We start from the raw sequence: 27,823 nt of genomic DNA on the forward strand, positions 1-27,823 counted from the left end.
GGCAAAGGAATGATACACAATGTTTATTTCTGAGGCAAAAACTGCAAAGATTTACTGAAAATCAGCAAATATACTATGCAAGGGTGCATCTTTTTAAAGACTACATAGAGGAGAATAGTAGTTTTTGATGAAAAATAAAATTAAAAAAAGGTCTGCTTTTTTAATGTATTTTATGTTGGACACTGTAGAGGAAATGCGCCCTCTCCAGTGTAAGGATTGTAAACTGTGATTGGTATTTTAGTAAAGTTTCCACATCACTTCTAGCTCAGCATTATCTGCTGGAGAAGTGTCCCTGTACCTCCTTCATGAAGCTGACATCCCAGCATTGCTCCTTGTCACTCTTGTCACCAGAGTGGCAGGCAGGCAGTTCAGAATAGGTGACATGGGAGGGAGGTGGCATGATGGGGGGTGGTCAAGTTAATGGTGTGACCAGACAGGTGCATAAAGAGCTTCATGTAAGAATTTAAATTGCCATAAGGATTAAAGTAGTTTAGTGTCCACTTTCATTTACGAGCGAGGCAAAAGAAATTCCAAGGCACTTCGGACATGCACTCATCTGCCGAAAATTGCAGTGTTTCAGGTCTGCAGCTGTATTACAGAGACAAAGGAATAAAGTTCCTCCCAGGTGAAAAACTGCTAAGAAACACTTGTTTAGTCACCCTGAAAAATGTTTTCTTTTAATTTTCCCCTTTAAAAAAGAACATCCTAGTGTATTAAACCAGAGGTTTCCAGCTTGCAGTTTTGCAAGCCAAATATCAAAGCGAACCGCAAAGACTGTTAGTTCCAGAATTTATGGGAAGTGCAGCAAACTAATACTGCAGCTTCGAGTTACCCAGCTGCCAAGCAGCTCCCCCCTCTGCTCTGTCATCCCACAGCTGTGCTGCATGGTAAAGTGATGGCACACAAGGAGGACAAGCTACCTGGTCAGTCAAATAATGCCCATCACCAAACAGAACCAGGGGGAACTCGGATCAATTTGCACAGTGTGGGAGTTGGTACAATCTGCTATGAAAAAAGAAGAGAGGGAAATAATGAAATCCCAGGAGGTAGCTGCAGAACTCATACAGAAGTTAAAGGGTAATTTGAAAGTTGGAACACTTACAGCACAAACATCCCTTCCATAGTGGTTGGTCTCTTAAACCAAGGAAACAAAAGAGGACTGTCTTTCTACTTGAGAAAACTATGAACTCGTGAGTTATGAAAAGGACACTCCGGCAATCATTTACCCTCAAGCACTGCATAGCTGGGCTGAAAAACTAAGTTAAGCAGGCCACAGAATCAGATAACTTACAATGGAAAAGACTTAACATCATCTAGAATAAGTTACCACCAAGAACTATTTTTCTGCATATTTCCTACTGCTTTAGCATATCCAATTTGAAACAAAAAGAACTCTCAAGGGCATCACACACAGACATTTATGGACAAGTTGTCAGTTTTTTTTTTCCCTTGTACGTCTAATACTTCACTATTTTTATCTATTCTGAACAGAGTCAACTTCAGTCAACTGGATCTGAACACTGAATTAAACAAGGGGTCCACATGAAAGTTAAGAGTCTTGCACACTGCTGTGAATTTCAGCAGAGGCCTTTACTGCATTTGGCAGCACTGTCAACCTCAAATGACTCTTGATCCATTGTCTGACTTGTCTTAAAGTTGGACTAATAATATGCCAATCAGAAGAGTATTTAGCATTCAGTAGGTAAAGGATATGAACAAAGCAATAACGGGCAGTGAGAGTATCTGCTACACTGTTTTCTTCTGGTATGCCCTCAATTTCAGATGACAGGAAAGAATTCACATCTTCTCGTCTGGGTATTTATCCAGCATTCACAATTAGATACAAACTGATGCTAGAAGCCTTATTTGATCAAATCATTTTAGATCTGGTGCCAAGTTTTGAGTTGCTTTCTAAGCTTTCTAGTGTTTGTGGGTTTTTTTTTTTTTGTTTGTTTGTTTTGAGTTGTTTTCCTAGATTAGAGCTATACAGTGGATCTTGCAACTTCTGCAATATTTAAAATAAAATTTGTGTTAGTGTTCTGCATTTTCCAAATATCTGTGATGTTTTTAAAATAAAAAATCTTCAGGCAGTATCATTTAAAAAAAATGAGTTAATGGAACTGAAATGAATATCAATGCTTCAGTCACTCCCAGGTATTTTGCACAGTAAACTTTCTGCAAGTCTTTAAGCTTCCCAACAGCTTTTGACTAGTGACCACATACAGTGTTATCTGTATGCTACAGCTTCTACATATGAATAGATTTAGGTCAGGTGTAGGGTTCACGTAACCCATTATCTTTTGACAACAATTACCATAGATTGCCACAAAGAGCGTAAACATAGCCAGGCAGTGATATCTCCCAGCTTTTACATCTTTGTACTTCAGAAACTTCCCTCAGCCAAAGCTGATCACTTTTATTCAATGGTCCCAGACTGATTTACCAATATTATTTTACTCTTTTATATCCTCCTTTTCTGAAGCTATGTAAACTTTTAGCATCCAAGATGTCTTGTGGCAAAGCAGTTCACAGATGGGTCTATTTGCTCTGAATCTGCACCTTCTCATCTCCTGTGAGGTCCTTTTATCTCTCCTGTCAGAAAAATGTCAAACAACTCCTCTGTTCAATCTTCATACTCCTTACAGACATCTACCACAAATTCCCTGATTCAACTACTTCCAATATGTTGTTGTTATAAAAGTATTTTCATCTCTTTAGTCATCTCTCTGGTCCTCTGGAGCTTCCCCAGCTACTTCTTTTATTTATTATTTATTTATTTATTTATCCTTCTAAGAGATAGGGAGGTCAGAGCTGTACATGATATGTTCAAGATGCAGGTGCACAGCTGTGTAATTGCATTTTCCATTTTGTTCTCTATGCCTTTACTAGGATTCTTAACTTTCAGGTTTTTGTTTGACTGCTGGGCATTGCTAAGCCAAATTTTCACTGATGATTTATAAATTTGGATCTTATTCACAATGCAAACGTACATATAAGAAACGTTCCCTTTTCCCCAGCATGCATTACATTCATCAACACTGAATTTCATTTTCTATTTTTTCCACCATAATCAGTACCACACACTTCTGCAAATTCTTTCCTGTCAGCTCTAGCCTTTACTATCCTGACAATATCATCTTTATCATTAACTTTATCATTTTATATAATATTTCTGAAGATATTGTCCCCAATGCTACACAATATTAAAGGCATTCAATAGATGACATCTGCCTGTATACTTAATGTACACAATGCTAAATTCCAAGAAAACCGATGCATCAAAAATAACCTGAGGGGACTGCTTGGTATTTTAATATTACAAAATCAGATGTAGCCCACCTCCTCAGAAGACTGCAGGAAAAACAAAGAACCAAGTGGACAAGATTAAAAAAATACAAAAGGGTGATTATATAAAACAAAGTTACCATGAGATAAATAGGCTACATACTCTTCTTGAATTCCAGTCTATCTATACTATGAAATCATTGCATCATTGTTATTATGAACATACTACATTACAACCTCAATCTACTGCGCCTACATCCCCCAAAATCAAGTCTTACTAAATGGCTTTAAGGATGGATACAACTGCAAGATAAAGGACCAAAAAAAGCCTAAGTAAACAATGCTGTTTGGGCATGACGGCACTTTAGCAGAGTTTGGAACCCTAGCAAGGTACCAACAATAGAATTAAGCAACTAAACAAAAAGGATATAGTAGTAGAAATGGATAATAGATCAGGACCTCATTGGTAATCCCCTCTGAACTGCGACAAAGGTTGTAGTACAACAGGAAGCATAACAATTTCTACTTTAGTATTTCTCAAGTACCTCTGCTAGAGTAAGGGTATCTACCAAAACACAGCATGTTCCTCAACATTTAGTAGTGGAAAACAAGCTGAAGTGAGAGGCAACACAATCAGAGAGTATCTTGAGTTGGAAGGGACCCACATGGATCATCAAGTCCAACTCCTGGCTCACACAAGACTACCTAAAATTAAACCCTATGTCTGAGCGTTGTCCAAATGCTCCTTGAACTTCAGCAGGTTTGGTGCTGTGACCACTGCCCTGGGGAGCCTGTCCCAGTGCTGGTCACCAGTTTGACATATTGCTGGTGAACATGTCTAGGCTATTAGTGATACTGTGCTAGATCTTATGTAAGTTGCGTCATTGTATGCACTATTGTTTAATTACACAGTGAGCTATCATTAGGAATAGCCACACCAAGTCAAGTTTGGGAGGCAAAAAACACGTCTGTGCATGCACTTTAAAGCTTTGGAAAGAAGAGGATTTGCAGGGACACCATACATCCTTATTACTTAATTTTAATAAAAAAACCCTTTCATTCCAGCCTTTTCCACCTTTCCGTGTATGACCACGAACAATGAGATGCCAAGAACATGAAATGTCCATTAGGTCTTTACAATAACCTATATATATTTTTTTTTTTTTTAATTTTTTTTTTTAATGTAGATCACTGCCAGTGAAGATTAGGACATATCACCTGGGTAAATTCTGAAAGAAGTTCATAATGCTCCCTGAGCCACTTTGCTTATTAGCCTTGCCTGTGCAATTTCCTTGTGCAAAAACATGAGAGATGGAAACTTCGACTTTTGCATTAAATATGTCAGATGACACCATCAAAAGCTTACATATTGTTCTTATTAGTTGGGAGGAAATTTAAGATATGTTGGGTATAACGTGCAGCTATTGCATGCAGAGCCATTGGCCCACAAGCTTCTTTTAATTAGAGAAGCCAACAGACTTGCACAACAATTCTGTGTGGGCAGTATCTGTTTCATTCCAGTCAAGTTAATATATCACTGCCCTTGCATAACATACAGCAGCACTGAAATTGTTACTCTTTCCATATTTTAGATCACTGCTGCTTAATAATACACTCAGAGGGCCTGCAGAATCACAGAATCACAGAATTTCTAGGTTGGAAGAGACCTCAAGATCATCGAGTCCAACCTCTGACCTAACGCTAGCAGTCCCAATGAAGTTACCTTTTAAGAAGGACATTTATCTTTTCTTATTTTTCAGACTGAATAATCTGGCCACTGCACACTTTGTCCAGCTACACTTGCACATGGGATATAAAAGTCTTTTTAAAATGGAACACTTTTTGATTTGTGTGCTCATTTCATGTGAACATATTCCATAAATGAGTTAAGGGGCAAGGTAAATGAACACTTGTGACCTCTGCTTCTATATATTCCCTGTAATAGTCCCAAAGCCATCATTTCATCCAAGCAACGCAACAGCATCCGTGATATGTAGGTCAGACTTAAGAGTGTGGTGATACGAAAACCAGTACACATGCTATTTCGGCAAGTAGTGCTGCCAAACTACATAATGACAGTTTTGTCCACATTTCCTCAAGTGGGGGTATTTATTCATGTTCCTTTTCTTCTCAGCTGCCAATTTTCACATTTTTTTAAGAGCATAATTATCTTTGAGAATTCTGTTGCTTTCAAATTCAGTTTAATTTGGATGAAAGATTTGAAATTTATTGCTGTGGAGTCTAGCCATCTCCCCTGTAGGCCTTATTTGCTTAAAGAACAATGTCAAAAGGAAAAAACAGATCTAGGGGAATGTTAGAAAGCATACAAATATTCAGCACACCCCAAAATTAATATCAAAACACCCCACCCATCTACAAATATACATCAAAACGTACCGTCTTTTCTTCATTTTCAAAAGCTTCTCTTGCTTCTTCATAGGTACAGATTTCTTCTCTGCATTCATGTTCTATATCACCTTGCTTTAATTCTTCCAAAAATTTGTTGGCTCTTGGATATCTTTTTAACACAGAATTGGCTTTGTTCTCTGCTAAGAACACTGAATAAGAGGAAAGACAAGAAAGGTCACTACTGAAATAGATACCCAAAACCTCATAGCAAAACTACTCAAAGAAAACATGTCTGAGAAACTAAAATCTTTTTTTTTCCCCGAAGTCTTCCCCTTTATTTAACATGATAAAAGGTTCATTCACTATTATGAGCATTTGAGACTACAATTTCAGTAGTTATTGCTACTTCATAAACGTGATGGACCCCAGTTCTACATCATGTTCATGTAGGCTTAAACAAAACTGAAGCCTGTGCCTGAGAAGAGTGCTCAGAACAGACAGGCATATGCTCAGCTCAAGTAATTTCTTAAACTAAGATGACACAGAACAAACAAAACCTGCTTGCGAACATCAAAAAAGATATCTGCAACTGCCTGAGGGTATCACAGCCAGAATACTCAGAAGTTTCTGACGACATAAATATTTCTGAATATTACCTAGTCATACACACCAGAACAGCTGCCTTTATCAAAGTTTAATTCCATCTGTTTTCTTAAGCAACTTTGAAGCAGACTTGCTGCCTTCACTCCAGAAATGTCAGCCAAGAAATAGCAACTCTTTTGGGGATGTAGAAGTAGTCTATTTTCTTAAATCATACAGAAAATCCACTTTATTTGATGAATCAAGTCAAATAACCCCAAAAGACGATCACAGTTATGACAAAGGTATTCTTTGCTTTCCTTAGTTTTCTGTTCAAAGAAGAGAGCTGGAAGTAATCTTCTGATCCTTTCCTTGAGGGAAAAAATCAATTTTTCTGTCAAACTCCCTGACCAAATGACTTCTACAGGAACACACAGCAACTGAATATTGCACTGATTTTGCACATAGCAAAATTGAGTAGACTGATTTACTCAGAAGTCGTATCTGCAGTGAACAGTGCAGAAATTTTCCAGGTATTTCAGGTCAGGAAGCATAAAGGTCATGCCAACTCAACACCGCTCTTGGCCTCTCGCTGCTAGCAATAGGGCATTGTTATTTAACGCACGTCCATACTAACCCACCCATACTGCCTTTCTGACCTATGCTACCATTTCTTCACTGGTTCATTCACAGCTAGCCTGGGACCTCCAGTATGCTAACAAGACAAACTCTCACTGTCTGCAGAAGAACAGAAACTAAGTGGTTTAAACAATGATTTATCTATGACTTTCTAAGAATCAGTTTGCTACTTTTTTCCTTAATCATCTAATTTGAATACAAAAATAGGATTTGCCTCAAGTCTACAAAGAAAGGTCACTATACTTTCCCTTTCTTATAACTTAGATGTGGTAGCATTTTTCAGCAATGAAGATACTACCACAGTTAGGCTCACCCACTTCACGTTAATTTTATTCTGTTAAGTCTCTGTGATGTGTGTACTTTGTTATAAGTCATTAGACAGTCATCTTCCTTTTGAAAAAGATTAAATATTTGAAGATTAAACTGCAATATACCAGTCATTCCTATGCTTTCAGTTGAATACATGTGCATGCACCACACAAATTGCATTATTCATAATGCTGCCAGAGATTCAGTGCATAAAACTCTGCGACTGCTCCTACTGCAATTTTGGTTTCTGATAGCATCACAGACGAATGCAAGAGCATCTCTTCCTGTGTAAGTACATAGTATGAACAACACAAATTAATTTTTAAAAGTATCTCCAAAGGAAAAAAAAAAAAAAAAAAGAAAAAGAAAAAGATAGCTTCTTTCTATCTCCCACACAGTCCTCCTGACTCCCCTCTAGGCCTGAAGAACCAGCTTGCTTTCCACATGCCTCAGCAATCACGAAGAGTGATGAGAAGGAGGATTTGGCTACATCAGGAAGCCAGCATGCAACCATGTATATGGATGAACTCCCCATGCTCTACCCACTTCTCACCAACTCTTGTGGGCATTCATGAAGTAGAACAAGCTACAGCCAAAACTCTCTTAAAAGTAGCGTCACTGAAGAGTGGATAATGCACTGTAAATCAACAGTTTCCCTTCCTTCAGAGGATAAAACCTAGGGAACTTCATTTCACACATGTAATCCATCTTTGAAAATAGAAAACAGAAGAACTACGATAGCTTTGCACTGGATGCAGAGGGAAAAGAAATAGAGAAAACATACAGGTAGCTGACAACATCCTGTTTTGAAACTTCTGGCTCCCAGAAAAAAAAAAAAAAAAATCTTTGTTTTTACATGCACTTTCCAATTTCTCAAAGAAACAAACACAGTGAAGATTTAAAAGCTGGTATACTATGAAATACTGCATTCACTACAGATTGTCATAAGTTTCTACGTAATAGTTTAGTTTTCAAAAAAAAAAAAAATCCAAAAACACAGCAAAGCATAAATTTCTCCTGCAAAATGCATTGACAAAGAACAGCAAAGCACTAAAACAATTCAATATTCAAGAATGGTCAATATGGAAGAAAATTCACCTTTTTTGTTTAGCAATTCACATTCGGAAAGTCTCCTCTCACAATACAGCATAGAAAATGCATATCTCAAAAGGACGAAAAAGCCCACTGAGGATAATAAACCCCACACCATGTTAACCCTGAATGTATCTGCTAAATAACGCTCTGTGATTAGTCCAGACCAGGAATGGCTTTTGACCCTGCCATACTGGAAAGAATGAAGTATAAAGTCGTTCATTTGTTTTGATCTGACATCTTTAAAGCTCTGCATACCCCTTATGACTTTAAATCCTTATTGAGAAGTCAATACCAAGGCTGCAAGGAAACAAAAACATGCACCGATCAAAGCACTCTTAATGGAGATACTGATTGAAATGCAGTGATTTAATAAGAATCACTCATTGCCTGATGAATCCTATGAAGAGAGATAATGGCACCATATTGCAGAAATCATGTTGACTTGTTAGTATTCTATGACTGTCATCATGGAGACATTCTGTTATAATTACAGAGGAGGGTGTAAAAAACAAAACAAAACACTTTTTGGGTTGGATTGTCCACCTAACCAAGCTATAACATAGCTGAATTCACTGCAGCTGTTACTACAAAGCTGAAAATGATTAGGGAAGAATGGAGTGGCAAGAATAAAAGAAGTACAATTAAACTTACTTTTTCACTTTGTCAAGGAGATTAGCTTACAAATTCAGATAAAGGAAAAAAATCAAAATAATGATTTTGGTATTAAGATAGACACAGAAACAATCTAAAATCTCTTCTTCCTCCTCATATTTTTATAGAATATAGATGAAGGTATACAACTACCAAATATAATGCATTGGAATACATTTATTTCTCAAACATGTTTGCACTCAGTGCTGTGTGTAACTAATACTTGTTTTTTTAGCAAGCTCTTATGTATCAGAAAGCTACAAAAAAAAACCTTTCCAAAGTCTTCATTTGACATCATTTTTGGAGAGAGTAATGTAGTCTGATCAATTTATTTTAAGTTCTCAGGAAAACCTGTGGTTTTCTATTCACACAGCAAATAGATATTCTAGCAAGGTGAAGGTCAACCAGAATCAAGAAGAGTCAGGCAAGGGCATGAGTGAGGATAAACATGTCTCAGCCTGCCAGCTGAAGCTATCACAAAGAAAATTGGCTTCAGGTCTGTAGCGACAGAGAAATAGGGAGCTGCAGTGTGGGAAAAGTATCCTGATACACAGAAATGCTGCAGAAGCAAAGCCAAGGGCATTGTGGACACCAAAGCCAGCTCTATTGAGGCTGCTGTTGACACTCCCCTTTTCTGACTCTTTACCAACACCCAAGCAGATTAAAACCTCTAGCAAATACTAGAAGTAAGCACTTTAAATAAAAAGCTGCAGCTACTGATAAATGTGAGTCTTTCTGTAGGTGATCTTAAAACTATTTGGTTTGCACAAGGGAGAGCAAAGAAAAAACATTTTGATCATCTACTTAGAAAGCTTCTGCTGTGAGAACCTAGTTATTGAAACAAGCTTAGGATGCAAGGCTGGAAAATCAGCTCTGCAGTCTCTGCTCTGCAGCCAGGTTTCAAAAGTCCACGAATGAGTTTGTGATACTCATTATTATGGTCCACATATATATGTCAGAACAGTAGTACAATTCCAATTCAGTTTAGTTTGGACAAACAGCTCTATCATATGTAATACCAAAATCAGTTCAATAGCACAGAACAATTTTTGTGCAAATTGATTTGGATTTTGAGTGGAGGAAAATTCAGGGGGAGTGCTTCATGGGGAAGGCTTCAAAGCTTCACAAGCAAAAGTAAAGAGTACACATTCATATCAAAGTTAAACTTACCACTATCCATGATGATTACTGTCAAGGCACAAAACTTGCAAATATCAAATCTGAAAACGAAAGAGGAAACATCCTGTTGAGTTTGTGAATCATGATGTACTGGGAAAAGTTTATAATAATATATGGGAATCGAGAGAAATGCATCATAGCACTGGAAACCCTGTGGTAAAGATTTATCCCATTTTGAGTTGTATCACTCCTGCGTACATATTAGCCTTGGTAGTATAAGAGTACTATCCAACAAATGATGGCTCTTGAGAAAGGGTGAATGCTTCAACCTTTTTCAAAGCATTTCATATTTAGAATAGACAAAGATACTTGTCTGAAATATGTATATATAATTTTAAAATAATCTGCAACCTCTGTTTTACCCAAATCAACTTAAAAGGTTAAACTACTTGTATCTTATCTAAGATGCAAATTTACTCTGCAGAGAACATCATGTCAGCTCATTACCTCCAGTCTATGGATCAGATTTTTGAGATCAGAATGAACACATGCAAATTCAGAGGCTAGTGATTAAAACGGGATGCCTGCATTAAGTTCGAGGGTAGCACAAGACCTGCAATTTGGCAAAGGATCTTGCCATACATATAAGGATCCCAGCCTGGCCTACAAGAACTTACATGTACATTATACCTCATCTTGGAAGGAGAACAGACAAAAGATGCACTCAGGCAAGAAAAGGCCTGAAGCTCTTTGTACCCACCAGGCAGAGAGCCAACAGGAGCCACACCTGAAGGCTGCAATAGCTAGCTGACAGACTGTTTTCAGTTTCCTGGAGTCTTCATTAGTATGAGAAAAGTTATGAAAATGAAAGCTTTCAGCAAAGGACTGGAAAGGTGCAGCTGTCTAACCAGGCTGGTAGAACACCACATTAAAGTTAAAGGTTAAAGGTTTTTTACTAATACTTTACCAACTCCTAAAGATTAGCATTAGTTCTACTTCAGAGACCAAGTTACACATCAACATATCATCCCATACTCCTGCCCACAATCTCCTTAAAACCAAAACCTCATAGACAAACATCTCCATAAAAAAGTGTTAATAGTGTACAAATGTTGGCTGTAGCTGCTGTAATAAAGAGGGAAAGTTAAGGCTTCCAGCACAGCCCTGCCAACACTAATTTGTCTAGCAAGAGAAGGCTGCAATACTTGTGAGAAATGCTGCTGAAGTGAATGGAGCTCAACAAAAACATCCCAGTCTGCTAACAGAACTGTAGGACTGGGACCATAGGAAATGTGGGACAGAGGAGTAGACTGATTTTAAAGCAAGCTCATCAAGTCCCTGTGAAGGTAAATAAATGCAAATAAATAGTGAAGATTAAAGCACTGAAGTCTCACCACCATGTTTAGTATATCATTACTAAGTATGGTAGGGTAACAGAAGCAGAGGGCTTACAATTTTTTTCAGGACATATATAGTCTCCTCCATTAGCCTTACTTTTTCTCAGCAGACTGTTCCATTCAAAGACAAACACATCTTTGACGCTTGCTTGTTCAATAAAACTGAGATTAGCACAGCTTTCTGGTTAGTCCCATCTTTACCACCCAAATATTTGGGTTGAAGAAATTGCCAAACTTTTAGTAATAAACAGGTCACAAAAAATCTGTTTACTGGTAACTGTTTGTTTTGTCTGAAACAGTGTGAGTTACTTTCCCCATTTATTATCCTCCAGTTTCAGGCAGCTTCCTTGCAACAGCTCCTCAAACAGCATTAAGAGCAATAGAGGAGCAAGACCCATGAGCAAGACCACCACCCACCCTCAGCTCAGCAGCTGTAACGCAGAACGTGAAGTGAATCTTGCCAAGCTTCTTCCCTCTAACAGGAACTTCTTTTTATTTTATTAAATTTTGGTTAGTCTTTAACATTTCAGCCTTATCACAAATAATTTGAGGGTGGATTTCAACATTAGCCCTTAAGAAAATACAGAAGATACCTCCCTATCCACACGCACTGAGTCACAACCAGATGGCTCTGCCTACAGGGAGGTTTGGTGAAAATGTGGGCCCTGGTGTCCCTCTTCCCTGCTAAGGGAAGTTTTCCACCAGGAGCTGAGTCTTATACTGTCTAGGTGTGCAGTGCTGCCTTTGCATTTATGTGCATCATGTACATAAGGAGCTTAGTACATCGGAATATTTGGGAATGAAAATCAGACTACTGACATACAGAGATTGCAAAACTATGGGAAGCGTGTAAAAGAGAAAAAAAATACCTTTTTTCTTCATTGGAAATTGATGCTAGTATATTATGAACTAGTGATAAAATGAAGCTTTGCTCAGTTGGCAGCAAAACACAAAAGTTACAGCTCTTCTCACCCTTCTTTCATTACAGAAGGAAGCAGTGCACCCTTCTCCAGGAGACATCACATCCATCTTTCCAGTCACCGTGGTGCAAAAGCTTCCCTTCAGCAGTCTACATTAGATTTATACGGCAAGTACAGTATTTAGAGATCCCTCAAACTAATTATATCAATTTTCCTCCAAATGTGCATCATTCTTTTTTATGCTCCCCTGCCTTCCCTCGCCCTTCTCTGTATCTGTCCAAACCTCTTTGTTTCCCAGCCTCCTGCTCTCCCTCAGCTCCCACAACTCACAGCCAGTTTCCTCCATCCCATCACCTGCTGGGCAAGAGGCTGATTTGGGACCCAGGCACTGATTGCCCTGCTGCTACACAGGCAGGACAGAAAACTTCAGCTCACCCAACGGATTTTCCCACTGCAGAAGAACTTCTTGGGTCTTTGCCCTCTACTTAAGCATCCCTTCCCCCAAAGGGAAAGAGATTAATAATATTTCAGTTCTCTATCCCCAACAGTTTTGGTTCAAATTGACTGAATAGTTCAAAGATTGTTTGGAAAAAGGGTTTGAATGCAGACAAGTACATTAATCTTTTTTTTTTTCCCCTTCATAAACCAGCTAATAAAACTGAAGAGGGTTGGCAACACTACAGGAACATCTTGACCTGCTATTGACTCACTTGCTCCTCCAGACAACTTCTTAAATTTAGTTTCCTGCTTTTTAGTCTTCAAGAGCCTCACTGAAGGCTAGGATGGTCCTATGGTGTCAGAGCAATGTTTTCTATATATATTTATATATACACAGACACACACCAATGCAAGAACAAAGTAGCCACAGATAATATCTTACTAGTGACACTAATGCTTGTTATTTCAGGAAACACTCTTCATCCAAGAGTCAGTCATACAGTAGACGGCATGGGTAGTGCTACAGCTGAGCATTAAGTTCAGCAGCAAGCTGACATATCTGACCAGCGACTGTTCAACAGGGGATCCTTTCTGAGCACATGCTTGACCATCAGTATAATGGTAAAAAATACAAAACAAAACAAAAAAACGATGAATCACCCACCTCTGATAGAAAATATAAAGACTCAATGGGAAATAAAATGAGGTATACAGCCCATATGAGACAGCAAAGGAGATGTATCGAAGCCTGTGCTATTTACCAGCACTACACTACTGTGCTCATCACCAAAGGGCTGTTGCATCTCACTGAGAAGCATTCTGCATGACAGTTTATGATGCTAACATTGAAGCAACAAACTAAGCTGACATTTTTTTCCATAACTAACCTAAGTATTTTTCCTCAATCCTGTAGTGTTCACACTTTGTACACACTATGTATGAGCACGAATCATAGAATATTTTTATAAACTTTTCCCAAGCTGGTTGTCATATTCTAGCAATGCAGCATATCCCATAAATTTGGGTAACTAATTTCAACAACAGAAGTTGTTGGCCCAAGATAATATTTCTGCAAGATTTTGTTGCATTTATTAAAATAACCACATTCTGCTAGCAGGTACTCTTCTCCTGGCTACATTTCCTGCCCACAAGTTAGACTGAAACTTATGTGCACCACATAACTTTAAAGGGCAGAGGATCTGACAGAGGGCACAAGTCTAATTTGCCTTTGCTATTCTTGCTCACTGTCTGTCATGTATTCCAGAGAAAAACAACATCAAGAACAAAGCACGTCCTGAAGGAAAGGATCCTTCAGGGCTAACGTAAAGCAGCAGCAATATCTTGCCTCACTCCATTTCTCACTTGCTGCGTTAACAGGGACTTCCAACACTTAAGACCAGCAGGCTTTTCTCCCAACAGGGGAGAAACGTGCACTCCAGTACCCAGGTAGGGATGTGGATTTCTATTTATTTATTTTTCTCCATTCTGCAATACAACCCTAGCAGGGAATACAGTTGTTAAGCCTAGTTTTGTAACCTGTACAATTAATGAGACTACTGGGATACAGTTTACAACCAGATGCCATGCAGAGCTATAAAATTTTTCATACTATAAATATTTAGGATCTTCTGGAGCATTTTATGAAAGCAAATCATTCAAGGGACACTGCTAAGTAAAACATCAGATGTTCAGTCCAAACATAAACAATGCTTTTCTAGTCCCCAGCCCTAAATCGTGTGCAATGAAACAAGTAAAATACTCCTGTGGGAGGTCTGTTTAGAAGAATAAACGAAAACAGTAAATAATTACACAGGAAGACAGACAGTAAGTTTCGAACTACCATGTATTCAAAACGTGGGATGTGCTTACCTAAAAATCCCAGTTCCACCATGTTTGGCTTTTACATCCTTGGAAAAAAAGCATTACCGAAGACTACAGTTTTACTCATTACGGTCTTTTTAGAAGACCTTTTTTTTTTCAAGGAAAAGTGAACACAAGGATTTATATGGATTCAAACACCGTAGAAATATATTGCTTTTTCTCTGAGCAGGAAGTCCACAGTTTAAGTACATGGGAGCAGCAAGGTTTGCCATGGAATCAGGCTGGAAGTAAAGAGGGACAAAACCCATTGGAAACTACTACCAAACGTACAAGATTCACCCCACCCGAGACTACAAAGAACAAGGGTAGGAGTGAAACAGAACTGGAAAAAAAGCCCTTCAGCTTTATAGATGCTATCCAATCAAAGCATTATAGCACATTAATTTTCATTACACAGGGATCGAAACCACAGACTAAATCACTAAGAGACGCTTGTAGTTAGCAGACTGCCATTATGTCTTAAAATCAATAGAATAAATCATCGCTCACAGAACTAGTGCGACAAGTACAACTCTTCACACAGAGCAGCATTTGACAGAGAGAGGGCTGCTCATGACTGCAGCTGGGCAACGCTTCAGATGGCTGAGGCTGAAGTCCAAGTTTCTGCCTCAGCTTCATTACCCATTCTCTGCTCAGTATTTTTTGTCACTTTAAAGCTGTGATAGTGCTCTGGCTGCCTGTTCTCTGGTTACTCACAGGCTCCCCCAGTTCAAAGAGGGAATTACTCTAAGTTAAGACATCTATTCCTTCCCCTGCCCTTCAAAATCAGACAGGAACAATCTCCCAGTACACATATTTTGGCAAGCAGGACATTTGTGTAGAGAAGTAACACCACTCTCCCTTTGGCGAGGGAGAACTTTGGTTAGTTTCATTGTTTTGAATTGCACAGGGACCATCTGGGCAGTTCTTAGGAGAAATAACTGAATGCTTACGAAACCAGCAGTATTGAAACCAAAACTGCACAAATGCTCAAGAGCCCATGCCTTTCTCATCAGCCTACATAGCAGCAGCTCAGACACTTTAATTTTCTGGAAGCTGCCATTGAAAAACGTTGCTTTAGGTTAGACATTACCACCCTGCTTTGGGAATACAAATTTGGAGTATTTAATTTGATAACCCACTTAAACGTTGACATTGCAATAATTGATTTCTCTCTCTCTCTTTTTTTTTTTTTTTTTAAAGTGGGAATGGTGCATGATTAAATATAGCCATCACAGTATGATGTATTTTTATCCTGACTTTGTATGGAATAAAAACCAGTGATAATGTGTTACCTAACCATTCCAACTTCTGCTTCCCCAATACCTTTTAACCAAATCTGACACTGAGATTTCTACTTCTGTGCTCCCACAAGTTTTCCTTGAATACTGATGACCAAGAAGAACAGAGAAAAGCCACTAATATTCTCAGTGAAGTATAAGTCTGGGTTTACCATTTCTAGAAGCCCTTCAAGAGGTATACATGTAGTGCCTTCAACGACTGCAAATCATGACCCATTTTCACCAGCACGAGGTAGGCAGGCAGTAAGCTTACAGCCCCACACCGAACAGACCTTTGCAAGCTGCCAAGTCCAAAAAGTTGGAGAGATGAAAATAGGTAAATAGCACACCAGCACATGGGAGGTCTCCGAGAATACTGCGCTTTGGGTAACAGTCACAAAACAGGTCACAAAAATACACATTAGAGAATGGAAGAGAACTCATATTGTTGAAATAGAAAAGTGCAAAAGGTGACAGACAGGGAAACAGCTTCATCATAGTTCTGGTGCTCCACGACCTAATTGCTGTTTCAGTAATGGCTTCCAAATCAAACTCAAGTTGTCAGCTACTTCGATACTATCTATCCTAATTTAAAACTTGAATAGATGGACTCTTATCTGCAACATGGATAATAACCTATACGTACCCTATATTTGTCTCTATCAGTGCCTACACTCATGCAAGGATTGCAGAGCAATAGGGGCAAGTCTGAAAGACAAAACAGTTGGTGATGAGGACCCAATATTAACACAATATGAAAGGTAAAGATTTTCCTTTGCAGTAGCTCCTGCTTGATTCCTTGGGCTGAATACTGTGCGGTTGTTGGGCTGCATTAGGTATGCTCTCAGAGCACATCTTCGGGTTTACTTTCATCCAACAGTAATTCAGTTTGATTGCTTTGAAATGATTCTGCAATGAGAAACCAAAGCACGGAAAGTGGCGACAATTGGGAGTTTTGCTTCCATAGCACACTCCTAATCTGAACCAAAACGCTCCTGCAGATATGTCCAGTGTGTATGTAACGTGTGACTACACTCAAAGAAGTTAAGAAGCTTTGAGGAAGGAAGCTCTGGATAAACCATTCATCAGCAAAGAATTAAAGGTCGTTACGGGACAGCAGTGAATGTCTGGCAGAACTTCCCATGGCGCTTCTACAGAATCACTTTGACAAACAAGTAGTCAAAAATAGAGGTAACACAAGACTCTCCTTCAAGAAAGAAAACAATCGCTGGGGTGTTAGTTATGAGTAACACCTCCCAGACAGAACCCACCATTTTTAGGACATCACCCAAAAACGTCAGGCTTATCTACAGATGGAGGGGAAAAGAAAAAACAAAAAGCAAACACACACCAACAAGCAAAATGACAACAACAACAAAAAGGCAAAACATTAAAAACTCCAGAAAAAAAAAAAAAAGGAAACAAAAAATAAGAAAAGAACAAAAATCCCTCAACACAGTACAACAGATTTCTTAAGCCATCTATGCGCTTATCTTCAAAAGCTGTATGCTCCCTGTGGAAATTAAACAATGCTCTGGCTCTAAGAATTCAACCTTGTTAACCCATTAAACTCTATTCAAATTCAGCTGAAGTGATGTGTTGAACATACTTAAAACTAATTACAAGAAAAAAAACAAACAGCATTGCAAATACACAGGACACCACAGGGCCCAATCGAAGAATTAAAAATCCGAAATGCCAGTGCTTGCTCAGAAAGACCAGAGGGGAAGAAGAAAAAAAAGACACAGCTAATCCTGGTAAGCAGGGAGATAACCTAGCCACCTCCCACACCCTTGAAAAACTGCAGACAAAAAGCATCCCCCACATGTAGTGGAAACCTACTATTACAGACAACAAAGTTAAAATCTGGTTTATGACCATTATAAGCACTTTCAGTAACTTTCTCTCCAATATCTGTTAACAGCTTCTAGAATAATAATGAAGCACACACAGTCAATTTATAATAAGCCAGGGGAACTCCATTATGATCCTTCTGCCTTTCATTTACAGGCAGCTGAAGTTTTAAATAATGCATTGATAAATTCTTATTCTACACTATTAAAGTGGCAGCTGCTAGCTCCTTTCATGAAAAGAACCACACGACCTATATCAGAATTGCTGCAGACTGCTTCATTTAGAGTGTTTTCACCCATTACCTTCCTAAACTAGAAGCAGCTTTGAACGTGCTCTCATTTTACTTTCCTCTCCTGTTCTGTGCTCCTGATTTCATGCAAATGAAACATTTGCACGTTTTGTAAATTACAAACAAGCCAACCTCCATTTTGCAGTTCAAACCATCTACTGCTGCTTTACAGATAACAAACCGAGGGATAGGAGTCAAAAGCTCCCAACTCTAGTCAGAAACTGGGATGTGAGCAGATTAAAAACAACATGCTGCTTTAAAAAAAAAAAAAAAAAAAGTGGAAAAAAAAAGGAAAAACTCCTTTGTGTTTGAATAATCTCTGTATGACAAACCACTCACTTTAAAGCAGGCAGACATTTTGGGTGATCTAATCAGAACATAGACAGTCTGTCAGGGCAAATCAGTCTTTTGGCTATACACTTGTGACCATACTAGAGCAGGTAATTACATTACAGCTATCCATTATTTCTCATGATAGGAGAAGCAAGAGGGCAGCCACTGACCTGAGATGATGTGGATATAAATAAGTACGACCTTAATTTTCACACAGTACCTAAGCTAGGAGACTTGCTGCTGCAAGACAGTGTTGAGGACAAACATTGAAATGGCTTAAAAAAAAAAAAAAAAGTAAAAATGAACAAATGGCGTATAGATTTGGCAACTTCTGCAACACACAATCTCCAGCTGTATGCTCCAACCCAGGAAGATCCTCATCAACTGATAGTCCGACAAAACACCAAGAGAAGGATCGCTCTGCCCATGCTCTGCTGTAAGACACCTCCCGTGGCATCTCACCCACAGCTCCTGGCACAACACACAACGCCAGGCTGATGTTTGGGTTGATCCAGTTCCTAAAAAGGATGCTAAAACAGCTAAGCATTTAGCTTCCAGCAAGCTCCAAGTTATTAATACCTAGTTTAGGATCTTACGTAGTTTATGGCCAGACAGCTTCCAAGTGTTTCAACCCTTTCCTAAGGTTCAGGAGCCAGCCAGCCTTCAGATATTAAAAGGTTTTTCAAAGAAAGCAGGTATTATTACATCTTCAGAGGCACCATATATACTTCTACTGGTAACTATCTGGCTATAAAAGAAGGGAAGTGATCTGGTGCCCAGCAAGGAATGAGTAACTCTGCTCCATTCCTCTCCAAAATGGTTTATGGCTGGGTTAGGACCAGGGAAGTAAATACCTGCACATAAAAATCAAGCTGATAAGTGGCAAGTGGTCTCTTCAGCGGTTCCTGCCCTCCACTATCTACAGTTTTCCCAGACTCTGGATCCCACCACTCCCTGCCAAATTGACACATTCAGGGTAAGCAGAAAGTACATTATAACCCTGCTGGTTTTATAAAGCCTTTTCAAAGCATTTATAGGTCAGAGAGGAGAGGCGAAAAAATTACTATGTTTACTTCAGATTGTGCCTCTCCAGGAAAGGCAAAATACTTTCTTCTCCTTCCCCCCGCAAGTGACACTTAAACATATTTTTCACGGCCAATAATAAAGCTGCTAGCACTGCAGGATACATCAGGGTTGTTGTAAAGAGCAAAGATCTGGCGAGGCGTCACTTGGTATTTGTCTGGTATTGCCCACCTGTGGGATATGAAGGAAAGCCACATTTTATTTGGGATACAAAAATCAGAGAAGGGTCAAGCAACAGCACCTGGGCAGAGCCTGTTCACAAGACTGTAATTTCATTGCACATATGGTGCTTGGCCATTCAGAAAAGGTCAAATGACCATGGCTAAATAAATATGTACTTTTTTTTCCTACTTGGAAATTCTTATATTTTTTCTCCAACACATCTTAAAAAGCAAAACCATGACCCAAATGTCACAAATAATATCTTTCCAGATTTTCCAATAACGCAGGCTGGCTGTACAAAATTCGGCCTCCAACTGTATCAGTCTGTATCCAATATTCAAGCCTTATTTTTGCAGATGGAGGAAAAAAAAAGGACCTGATGATTCTGTACATTTGAAAAATATTATCCTCGACTCCCCAAACCTTTTCTTGAAATTGTTACAATGCTGTGAAGGGAAAGGAGCAATAGCTACTTTATTTCCCTCTAAATTCCTGGTATTTTGAAGTAAAAGGGGGGAAGATAGGAAAGGAGGGAGGGAGAGGGAGATCAGAATGTGCATTTCTGTAGCCAAAAAATGCCTGGATAAATTCATGCATCTTTGCTGCGCACACAATGATTTCATAATAAATCTAAGCCTGCTACTTCGTAAAGTTTATTTTGCTTTTCTGCAGTGAGGAAAAGGTGAGGTGGATATTCTGCTCTGTAAGTAAATTCCGTTTAGCACTTGGTAGGCCAATGTCTTACACCTCATTTAATTTAGAAAAATTATCCAGAAGCAATACAAAGTAATTTCTCTAGCTTAGTGCAGCACTTTACAGAGAAATGTGCAAACAAAGCCTTCTCTTCCAAATATTTATGCACCATCAGCATGTTTGAATACAAGTTTCCACCCTGCCTGTTTTCCCCTGCAGCAAGGCACATATGACCGCATTTCAGAGCACGTTTTAATGGGATTTTCCAGTCAACCAAAAATCAAATTGCACAGAAGTGCCAGAAGAGTTATATGAAAGCTCTAAATGGATATTTCATCTTATCAATTATATGGTAACTAAAAAGAAGATAATGAGGCACAACTACTTTACTAATTTTTATGAATTTTTGCGTCCCATTAGGGAATTACATAAAGAGCACATAGAAAGCCACACTACACATACACACATATATATTTTAATACCACTACTTCCTCTCCCATAACTCCCACCCCTTCAACCCCTCTAATAGGACTGGGGGGGGTAATGCAGTTCTGTGCCCTGTGCTGCAGCTTCACAACTCTTCCACCCATCTCCCTCTCCCCTCCTCTATACCTTTGCACTCAAAGGCTGCTGCAGAAAAGAAATATCATGTCCTAAACTGCATTTACCACTGAAGCCAACCTATAGGTTAACTAGTTTTGCATTCCTCAAGTTACCTTCAAGTCTCAATAATAAATTAAATTTGGTTTAGAAAGACTGAAATCAAGTACCACTTTTCATTTTAAACACTTGCAATTCTGTAAAAATTGCTAGAAATGCAAAAGTGGAATACTTCAACAGTATTTCTTTTCAAAGGGTGTGAACACAGTTTTCCTATTTTTATATTGCTTTCCTTTAGCAAGAGGGCTGTGTGTCTACCTGGGGTTTCCTCATGTCCTCTAGCCCATTGGTCCTTTTCAATCACCTAATACAGAACAGTAGAAAAGTTCAGCTGTATTCACAAAAGTTTTCCCCAGAAAAGCAAACCAGCCTAGAGGATGGAATCATTTTGAACATCGTAACTCAAGAAAAGACTTGAAGTTACCATCGAAATAAACACCACAGTAAAGCTTTAAATCACAGCCTATCATCGATCAACCACATGGCATAAATCCATAGAAAAAAAAGCCACATGAGTTCCAGTAGTCACAAAACCACCAGTAACACAGCATACACACAAAGTATTTCTGATATTTTCCAGCACCGTGGAAACACTAGAGCACCTCCCAGAACTAGAACAATAAATCTATTGATAATTTCCTACTTCTTAGAAAGTGATTCAGTACATTACACATTCTGCTTATGAGTAGGAAGCATGCAAAAGTACAGAACAAAACCAATTCTGAACGATTTTGGCTTTAAAAATCAGTTTTAAAAGATTTAGGGCAAGAAAAATGTTGAAGTCACTTAAACACTGACATGCCAAATTAATGTGCAAAATTAAGCATATTTGAAGATATGATTTAATTTAGTTATGCTGAGAACACACAGAGTTACAATAGTTAATTGTTGAAAACTTTATTGCAACAGAAAGGTCCCCTACCAGCATCTACACATCTAACATTTGTTCCTGAAAGATTTAAAAGGTGGCAGTGGGAGATGCTCTGCCCACCTCTACAAGCTGTACCCCAGCACCTAGAGAATGTGGGAGAGGAGTCTTCTAATGCACACAAATAGATCACTGATATTTATTTTTTAAATTTGGTTAATTCTGTTGTGTACATTTACATAAGAAATACACTGCAGGAGCCATTGGAGAACATTCATAGGCTTTCTGCCCACCAGCAGCTGCATCTCCACTTTTTGTATTTCTGTGCAGATCATTTCACCTGCCCAGAAATCTCAAACCTTTGCCAAGAGTTCCTGAAGACCAGCCATAGCGAAATTGCTCTGACACTTCATTTTATCCAAGACAACACAGATGTGGCAAGCTTGTAGCTGGTCGTGTCTTTATAGCTTGGCATAAGGGGCTTTTCCATTAAGGATGAGTGTGTTCACCTTGCTCCTCACTTGGACTTTGCTCCCCCAGACCTATTCACCAGGTCCTTGCCCCTCTTAAAGATCCTCCTTGTGCCTTCCCCTCTGTGCAGCTTGCTGCTGCTCTCTCAGGATGTCAGCAGAGAAAGTTACTGAAACACCGATGCTTTGCTAAGAGTCCACATACATCAATCCCAGCTGAAGCTGCTGTCCAGGCAGGTGGTCCCCCCCACAACAGCCTGCTCCCTCCCTTGAGCCAACACCACGGGGTTTGGCTGGTGGCCCTGTGGCCAGCTGGCCAGAGCTAGCCCAGTGGAAATCCTTCTGTGTGTGTGTGAGCCCACAAGTCACTTTGACTTTCTGTTTTAAAGCAAATCAGCTCCCTGGTCCAGCTGACTGCACACTACTGGGACTCCTACTGGGGAGGTGGTCAAAACGCAAAACCTCACAGGGATGGAAGGAAAAAGCAAGAACTCTTGTCTTCAAGCAGCAGGACACGCTCAGATCTGTTAAGCCGCTTACAAAGCCACACACTCGGTTCTCCAGCCTAAGCCATGCCTTTATGTTGCTGCTGCCCACAGCCCTGATAAGCACCAGCAGCAAACAGAAAATAGCACAGTGAGTCTGTTTCACTGCTGATACTCAGACTGCTCAGCCGTACTGAACGAAAATGTCAAGGGCTGTGCTAATTTCAGCTGCTGCAGGACAAATCTATAGGAAAATGGGGAAGAGCTTGCTAATGATACTGCTGCTGAGACCTCTTCCCCTCAGCAGTGAGAAGGCGGACAAGGGAAAAAAGAACAACCAGGAAGGTGCTTCTCCACTCCCAGCTTTAGCAAATATCTTGGAGAGTAAGACTCTACAAATAAGAGCTGAAAAATACACACAAGGTCAGTAAATAGCACACCGATAAACTTGAAGGCACAGGCAGGTGCAGAAGTTCACGTCTGATGAATGTCCCTGTCTGGCAGCATTCCTATAAACCACCTAACAAAAAACCCATTGAGCTAACAAATTCATGCTTTTTGAGCCCAAAAGGAATAATTCTTCCATGTTGAGTAGTAAACACTTAGAAATATGGCTAATCGTAACAGATATTACACACTAGGCAGTTAATTTAGAGACAGGGATTTAAGGAAGAATTGGTGTAAACTGATCCTTGAAATTGATTCATGGAATTTATTATGACACTATAGGGAAACAAAGAGCTCAAAGGAACAGGAATATCCAGAATTACAACAATAGCAGATAATGTCTTGCTGTAAACAAAAAACATCTCATATAATCTACAGTTCTGTGAAAAAACAGAAGTTCTGCAGTTTCAGGCAAGAAAACGAACCATGCTAACCTATTCCAATATTACCTTTCACATGTCTTCCCTCCGTGTTTTAGTATTACTTAACCTGACCACTGTTGGAGTAATCTTATTGGAGCAGACTGACCGCTATGCTGAAAAAACAGAAGTATGTTGAGTGGATAATCATAAAACATGAGATGCCAACTTTCAAGTTGTTTCAGAAGCAACGTGAGAAGGTGGGTTCAAATGCTTTAAAAGAAACCCTCCACTGAGCAGGTACACAGCACAGTGCAATGAATAAGATTTGAGTGATCTCAAGCCTCTAGGATGTCTACTCAGAAAAAAAATTACACAAGGAGGCACCCTTAGTTTGGGAACAGGCAACATTTCATTTGCCACTGTATTGTTTTAGGAGTCTTTGCCCTAAATTCCAACATAATGGAGATGGGTTGTAGAAATGTTTCTTGTCAGTTTTTACAAATGTATTTCTGAAAAGGTGCGTAACTTTTACGCAAAGTAAAAATAAAAAAAAAATCTTTAAAAACATCTTTAAAAGTGAGCCCCAGCCTGAAACATGTACCTATCAGCTTTCAACAAATACATGACTAGTAAGCCAAAACACAGGGTGTGATTTTAGGTGGTTAGCATGCAATTTCTTTAACACTGTTTGCGGATAGGCTTTGCTTTTGAAATGTAGCTATTTTAATAATGATATTCAGCAACCATGGTTAAAAAGCACAAGTCACTTGATAATTAGTACCATCAAAACTAATGGCAAAAAGAGAATGGTATAAGCTTATTTCAGACTTTACAAATGAGTCTCACATTTTACTGAATGGGACTCAGTAAATAGAACAAAGGTAAACAAGGAAAAGCCTGGGTATTGTCAGATTAGATTTCAAGAGGTCAAATAGTTACTGACATCTGAACTCAAACAAAAATAGCTGGCAGCAGAACAGACATGAGGTCATTTAATCCACTCCCTTACCAGTTCTGTATTATTTTCTACTGTGCACTGCAAGTACTTTTGTTTATAATGTCGAAGGGGAGAGGAAGCAAGGGACATGGGGAGAGACGGGGGGGAAATCAGCCTGTTTTTGGAGGCTGAAGATAAATAGACACTAGTGACATGAGCCAGACAAAGACAGCACTCTTGAAACACAGTTGATAGGAGTTTATGAAAGGGCAAGGGAAAGCAGCAGAGAAGTTCAGAATCGAACTGAGAACCTGAAAGCAAAAGACCTTAACAGGATCACACAAAAAAAAAAATATATATATATATTTTTTTGCCAATAAGGAGCTGGAGAAAATCACACAAAATCACACAAAAGATACAGAACAAGTGAGATTAATGAGATTAACAGATGAGGGGAGTGGATAGGCAAAATGGCTTTTTTTTTTTTTTCCCCCAGTACTCATACTGAATGGTACCAACTGCATGTCCTGTTGCTCCCTCGCCCGCCCAGTTTTTTATAGGAGCTGCTGGGTAAGGGATATGATCCGGGGTCAAAAGCAAGTCAGACTTTTTCTCCCCAGCAGGATTAATCCTCTGATCCACCTCAGCAGATGAATATGGAACAGTTATGCTATTAGAAGGGAAGGAGACCACAGAGGTACGTAGGGCAGCACGTGGGAAAAGAACAGGAAAAAGGAAAGGAGCTGCTGTAAAACAACAGGGCAAACACAAGCGTTTCACAACAATATGGCCTAAAATAAGCTAACACAGTACTGAAGCATATTCAGTCCCTGCTTTGGCCTCAGAGCTCCTTCGGGACTTGACAGAAGTCACTTTAAAATGCGCATAGTTAGTGCCCATGCTTAAACAGCATTTTAAAGATGTCTTTCTCAAAATCGGAGTGTTTGACTTGTGAAAGCAGCACAGGCTTAGCCCAGCCATTCAACTTATTTGAATCTGTGCACTTAACATAAACCACGGTGGGGAACTCGAAGCCATGAAAACACGCAGCTCCCGGGTGCTCCTGGATCAATCTGTGCAGCTTCACGCACCTTCTCCACACAGGAGCACCGGGATGGTAACTATACAAAACTCGCCCTAGACAAGGAAGAAGGGTGTGCATTTACCAAGTGCTGAGGTGTTGACGCGGCAATGGAGACAGCCACATGAGGATTTTATAATTCAATACCCGAAGCAGGGCAATGAACACTGGTTTGCACAGCATTCGGAGAGCAGATCGGGAGGTCACGCTGCCTGCACGCTGTCTCCCTCCCAGGCTGCCCAGGAGACATGCTCCTTTACCTTTACCTTTCGCCCTCCCCCATCCCATCCCCTTCCATCCCCTCCCCTGCCCGCTCCCCGCCGCCCCGCACTCACCGCCCGAGGCAGGCGCGGAGCCGCCGCCGCCCCAGCGCTGCCGCTGCCCCCCGGCTCCCCGCCGCACGGCGGCGGCCGCACGGCGCATGCGCCACGGGGAGGGAGGGGGGGCCCTCCACCACCCGGCCCGGGCGGAGGAGGAGGGGGCGTGGTCAATGGGAAGCCCCGCCCCCAAGAGCGTGGCCGGGGGGGGCTTGGTGCCCAGCGGGTTAGGGGCGGGGGTGCCGCCATGTTGCCCTCAGGGGGCTGAGGGGGTGAGGGCAAAGAAATATACAGAATATACAGTGTTTTTCCTGCTTTATGTTGCCGCCGCCTTTGTGCTTAATGGTTTCAGTTGATAGTGGGTTGCGATGCTGTGTCCCGCTCCTTTTTACGTTTTAACTTTGTATTACTGGCAATCAGGAGAAAAAGGAATGAGGTAACAGCTTGGCCACGTAGATGTGTAGGTAATGGAAAGATGGATGAGACACGGTTTGCAATAGTTCAGGCATGTCTCAGCTTCATCAGTGGATCCTGACTTCTAATTTAAAGTCAGCACTTTCATATATGTCAGTTGAGACCATCAGAATTCAAATAAAAGTACTTTTACAGAATTATCTAGAAATTCAACTCCTTTGAATCAATGGCAGACGAAATACCTAGGCTCTTTGAAACTTGGCTAAGGCCCTGACAACAAAAGGCCCTCAGGAGGTCCAATATAAATTATTGTCTAGCCGAGTCTGTCAGGTCTATCAGACCTACATCTTCAGTACCTTCCACCAATAACAATCCAATCCAGTACCAACCAACCCTCCTCCAAACTGATAATGATTGCAACAGTGAGACAAATGCTATTTTTGCTTATGTTGATCATACTTTTTTGTTTTAAAAAGGCATTTCCAGTGCTATGAAGAAGGAATTCAGAGAAAACATGTATTTTTAGAACAAAAGATATACTTTAAGTTATAGGATTTTTACTACTTTTCAATATAGATAACTTCACTTTCCATTTAGAGTTTGCCTTTTGGCATGAAACACCAGGTCCTCTATTTTGAATTACAGACACATAATTCACTAACCTAATGTTTTATTTATTTTCAGAAATGAAACTGTGTGGTGTAATTCAATATACATATACCAATTAGGTTCAAATGCAATAAAAATAAAAGGGCACATTATGACTCAGCTGCAACTTTAAAAATATTTTACTAAATAAATGATGGGAAAGATGCAAATTTTAGATACACTTTCTATCTTGGAGTGGAATATTCTTCAGAATGACAAATGGCCTCAAGTTTGTGCTAAAATAATATGAACTGAAATTTCTGTGGTGTGAACAAAAGTAGCAGGCTCCCTTACATGACGTGAGAGTAAGATGCCTTCCTCACAATGCTCGCATCTGGCCTTTTGCATTTTCTTGTAGGTGACGAGGACCAATTTTCATGTAAAATGCTGAATTTCTCTTTCTGCCTGCTACAACCTAACACAGGTGTTTGAGAGGCAATTGTCCCTGCTGGTAAGGGAGACTGAGGATATGTGGTAGCTCATTCTGTCCCTCTGACTGCATGGCAGCAGAAGCAGTCCACTCTTCTCATCTCCACCTCTTCCCTACTGCGGTGTGGAGCAGCAACACTTCTTGTTTCCTCTTTATTTCCTTTCCATGTAGTTGGCTGGAACCTGGGAAAGGTTTGGCAAATTGGTGCTGCTGTTAGAGAGAATGAGGAGGAAGGCAACTGCTCTTGCATAGGGGTAGGTGTAGGCTGCTGCAGCATTTGGAGCTCAGGAGGTACATATGGATGGGTCACAGATCTTAGATTTGACTCCCAATCCTGATGCTGCTAAGGCTGTCCCATCCTGAATCTAG

General features: G+C 39.8%; 1 protein-coding gene across 1 annotated transcript in view; it reads right to left on the reverse strand.

The window, feature by feature from the left end:
• Positions 1–26,012, reverse strand: part of PRRG1 (proline rich and Gla domain 1) — a gene marked incomplete at its 5' end in the record, with an annotated part of 31,192 nt that extends 5,180 nt beyond the window's left edge. Inside the window, 3 exons of the mRNA XM_032197846.1 lie at positions 5,683–5,843; positions 10,078–10,127; positions 25,981–26,012. Coding sequence (XP_032053737.1) covers positions 5,683–5,843; positions 10,078–10,127; positions 25,981–26,012 — 243 coding nt within the window. The remainder of the gene's footprint in view (positions 1–5,682; positions 5,844–10,077; positions 10,128–25,980) is intronic.
• Between the last annotated feature and the right edge of the window lie 1,811 nt (positions 26,013–27,823).

Source organism: Aythya fuligula, chromosome 1, assembly GCF_009819795.1.
Source record: "Aythya fuligula isolate bAytFul2 chromosome 1, bAytFul2.pri, whole genome shotgun sequence".
Classification (NCBI taxonomy): domain Eukaryota; kingdom Metazoa; phylum Chordata; class Aves; order Anseriformes; family Anatidae; genus Aythya; species Aythya fuligula.